This window comes from Bison bison, unplaced genomic scaffold (assembly GCF_000754665.1).
Source record: "Bison bison bison isolate TAMUID 2011002044 unplaced genomic scaffold, Bison_UMD1.0 scf7180017864280, whole genome shotgun sequence".
Classification (NCBI taxonomy): domain Eukaryota; kingdom Metazoa; phylum Chordata; class Mammalia; order Artiodactyla; family Bovidae; genus Bison; species Bison bison.
The window spans coordinates 7,750,024-7,753,610 of record NW_011494852.1 but is presented as its reverse complement, the minus strand read 5'-3'; the positions used below and the strand labels follow the sequence as shown (position 1 = coordinate 7,753,610).

The 3,587-nt window shown below is 57.8% G+C and overlaps 1 protein-coding gene and 1 non-coding gene across 2 annotated transcripts in view; both read left to right on the top strand.

Annotated features, from left to right (window-relative positions):
- PRX (periaxin) overlaps nt 1-729 on the top strand; it is a 15,256-nt gene extending 14,527 nt beyond the window's left edge. The window contains exon 9 of the mRNA XM_010849236.1: nt 1-729. This exon is cut by the window's left edge and continues 36 nt beyond it. Within this exon, the coding sequence (XP_010847538.1) occupies nt 1-520 (520 nt within the window). The 3' untranslated portion in view covers nt 521-729.
- A 1,598-nt stretch (nt 730-2,327) lies between these two features.
- TRNAG-CCC lies at nt 2,328-2,399 on the top strand. The gene has a single exon. It is a non-coding gene; the product is annotated as a tRNA-Gly (tRNA).
- Nucleotides 2,400-3,587: the final 1,188 nt, after the last annotated feature.

Genomic DNA, 3,587 nt, shown 5'->3' with positions numbered 1-3,587 from the left:
GACCCACGCTGAGTACCAGGTGGCAGAGGGCGAGGGAGATGCCGGACACAAGCTCAAGGTGCGGCTGCCCCGGTTTGGCCTGGCACGGGCCAAGGAGGGGGCTGAGGAAGGTGAGAAGGCCAAGAGCCCGAAACTCAAGCTGCCCCGCGTGGGCTTCAGCCAGAGCGAGGCGGTCAGTGGGGAAGGCTCCCCCAGCCCCGAGGAGGAGGACGTGGAGGGTGGTGGGGAAGGGGCCTCCGGGCGCCGAGGTCGCGTCCGAGTCCGCTTGCCCCGTGTGGGCCTGGCTGCCCCTTCCAAGGCCTCCCGGGGGCAGGAGGGCGAGGCGGCACCCAAATCTCCCAGCGGGGAGAAGTCACCCAAGTTCCGCTTCCCCCGGGTGTCCCTAAGCCCCAAGACCCGGGGTGGGAGCGGGGACCAGGACGAGGGTGGATTCCGGGTGCGACTGCCCAGCGTGGGGTTTTCCGAGACGGGCCCTCCAGGCCCCACAAGGATGGAGGGGGCTCAGGCTGCTGTCATCTGAAAACCCCTGAGCAGAGGGAGACCCCCGCCCCCGCCACCGTCTCATCTCCCGCCCCCCACCTTGTTCTGTGTGTGAGTTAACTAGCACTAACCCTCAGAAGGCTGGGAGGTGGGTGACTGACCAGGGCAGGGCCAGGGTGGCTGTGCCTGGCTCTTTGGCAGGAGTGCCTATGTCTTGCCAAGTCATGTGAATAAAATAATCCAGAGGTGGCTCTGTGTGGGGTCTCCTCTGTGTGCTCGCATTGCAGGGGCGGAGTGCGGGGGGGTGGGGGGTGGGCCAGAGAAAGGGGTCCCTTGAGGTCTGGCCTGAAGGGGTCCTCTGTGCAGGGAGACAGCCCAGAGTCAGGAAGGCCTTGGTGTGGGCCTGGTGGGAGGGGGGCTGTCCTAGTCCTTCAAAATTCCCAGGGGCCTCTGAGCTGAGGAAGTGCCCCAGCAGAGCCCAGGGACCCCTGTGCTGGAGACTCCACGTGTCCTTTGGGGGCCCCTCCTGCCAGGACAACCCCAGGAGCCCTAAGGGTAGAAAATGCTTGCTACCCGCTGCCCTCCGCTGGCCGCCTCCGCACCCTTACTCTCCCTTTCCGGCATGGCTGGTTTGACTACTGGTCCACCCCTGCCCTACCCAGGGAGGCCTCTCCCGGCCCCCTCTCCAAGCTCCCGGGTTCAGAACCTCCACCCCATGACACCTTAGGACTAAGTCCCAGGATTGCCAGCCCATATTGGGGCTGGGCCTCGGCTCCCAGGGACCCCTCCCCACTTGGGATCTAAGCCCCACCAGGGTTCCCATTTCACCGAGATGCCCCAGGTAAGCTGTCCAGGTGCGACTCTCCCAATGATGCCGCTATAACCGCCACTCTACTCTCGTCACGTCTCCACCCTCCCATTCTAGAGGAAGAAGGGCTGTGCCTTTGAGTTGTCCCAATGAGTATGCGTGTGCGCCTGCTCAGTCACTTAGTCGTGTCCGACTCTTTGTGACCCCATGGACTGTGGCCTGCCAGGATCCTCTGTCCGTGGGATTCTCCAGCCAAGTATACTGGAGCGGGTTGCCATTTCCTCCTCCAGGGGATCTGCCCGACCCAGGGGTCAAACCTGTGTCTCCTGCCTTGGCAGGTGGATTCTTAACCACTAGTGCCCCCTGGGAAGCCCTGGGTTGTCCCAGTCTCCTCAATCCATCACCTTCTTCGTTCAAGCTGACACCCCTTGGGTCACTACCCATCACATGCTTCCTCTTCATCCCCACCAAACGTAGCATGAGATACCTATATTCCTGATGCACACCCCTTGCCCAGCCCCCTAGCATTTGGGGGCTTTCCTCCCACCACGGTCGACTGTCAGTGTCCTCAGTCCATGGTCACGTTCAGGGCTGCTTCTGTCTCCTATGTTCTGACTTCTCAGGATTCCTTCCTCCTTTCTGAATGCTCTCTTCTCTCTCCTACCTCCTCCTCTCCCTCAGGCCCCTTGGGTCCTCAGGGCTCCTCCCAGGCCCTCATCCACCTCCTCACCCTCCTTGGGCCCCATCACCCTTCCCCCGCCTTCCACTCCTCACCTCTGTGCTGACAATTCCCAAAGTCTCTCCTGGGTCCACATGGGCCTCCAGTGCCTGTCTGCATCTCTGCACACCTCCCCTGGCATCTCCTGGACACTAGGAGGCAGTGTCTGGGGGTTCAGAGCTTGGCTCTAGAACACACTGCTCAGGGTCAAAGCCTGCCTCCGGCACCCCCCTGAGTGACCTTGGGCATTTTTTAAACTTCTTTTGGCCTCTATTTTTTCTTCTATAAAATGGAGGTATTAAGTTGCATATTGTAGGGACTTCCCTGGTGGTCCCGTGGTTAAGACTCTGCACTCCCAATGCAGGGGCCCAAGTTCGATCCCTGGTCAAGGAATAAGGTTCTGCATGTCACAGCTAAGATCCGGCACAGCCAAATAAATTAAAAAAAATAAAAGATGCATATTGTGGGGAATTCCATGGTGGCCTAGAGATTAGGGTTTTGGGCTTTCACTGCTGTGCCCCAAGTTCAGTCTCTGGTTAGGGAGCTGAGATCCCACAAGCCAGGCAGCATAACAAAAAAAACATACATACATACATATATGTATGTGTGTGTATGTATATGTATATATATATATATAGTGTAAGGATCAGAGAAGGCTTCTAAAGCATTCAATATGTTAAATTTCCTAAAGTCTGCTCCCCTGAACTGCCAATCCATGTTTCCGTCCCATTGTTATCCAGGCCAGAGCCCTGGGCCCTGTCCTGCACAGCTCCCCCCTTTGCCCATAACCGGCCAGTCCCTTGGCAGTTCCTCCTGGCCTCCTGAGTGTCCCATCCACCTGCCTCCCCCGCCTCTCCCACCTGGACTCTGCTGCAGGCTGGGGGCTTCCACTCTTGCCCCCTCCAATCCACTCTTCTTCGCACAGTAGCTTTCTGACACTCAAAATCTGACCCTGGGGAGTTCCCTGATGGCCTAGTGGTTAGGATTCGTCTCTGTCACTGCTGTGGCCTGGGTCTGATCCCGGGTCGGAGAACTGAGATCTTGCAAGCTTTGAGGCCAAAATTTAAAAATAAGTAACTAAATAAAATTTTCAACCTGCCTTTTTCATTCAAAGTCCTCCTGTGGCTCCCCAGGGCCCTCAGTTGTTAGTGTCTAGTCACCAAGTCGTGTCCGACTCTTTTGTGACCCCGTGGACTGTGGCCCACCAGGCTCCTCTGTCCATGGCATTTCCTAGGCAAGAATGCTAGAATGGGTTGCCATTCCCTTGTCCAGGGGATTTTTCCAACCCAGGGATCAAACCCACTTCTCTTGCATTGGCAGGTGGATTATTTACCAGAGCCACCAGGGAAGCCCAGTGCTCTCAGAACAAGGTCCAGACTCCTTAGCCTGACACTCAAGATCCTTTGCAACCTGGCCTCGCTTTATTCACGCTGCCCCCTCCCCAGGGCAGCCACAGGCAGGGGCAGGGGTTTTCTGAACACAGACATACCCACAAATCCCCCAGCTTGGGAAGCCTGCAGCTCCTCACCTCTGTTTAGGAATGTCCCTTTGCTCTCTGCCCAAGGCCCATGTTCAGGCTCC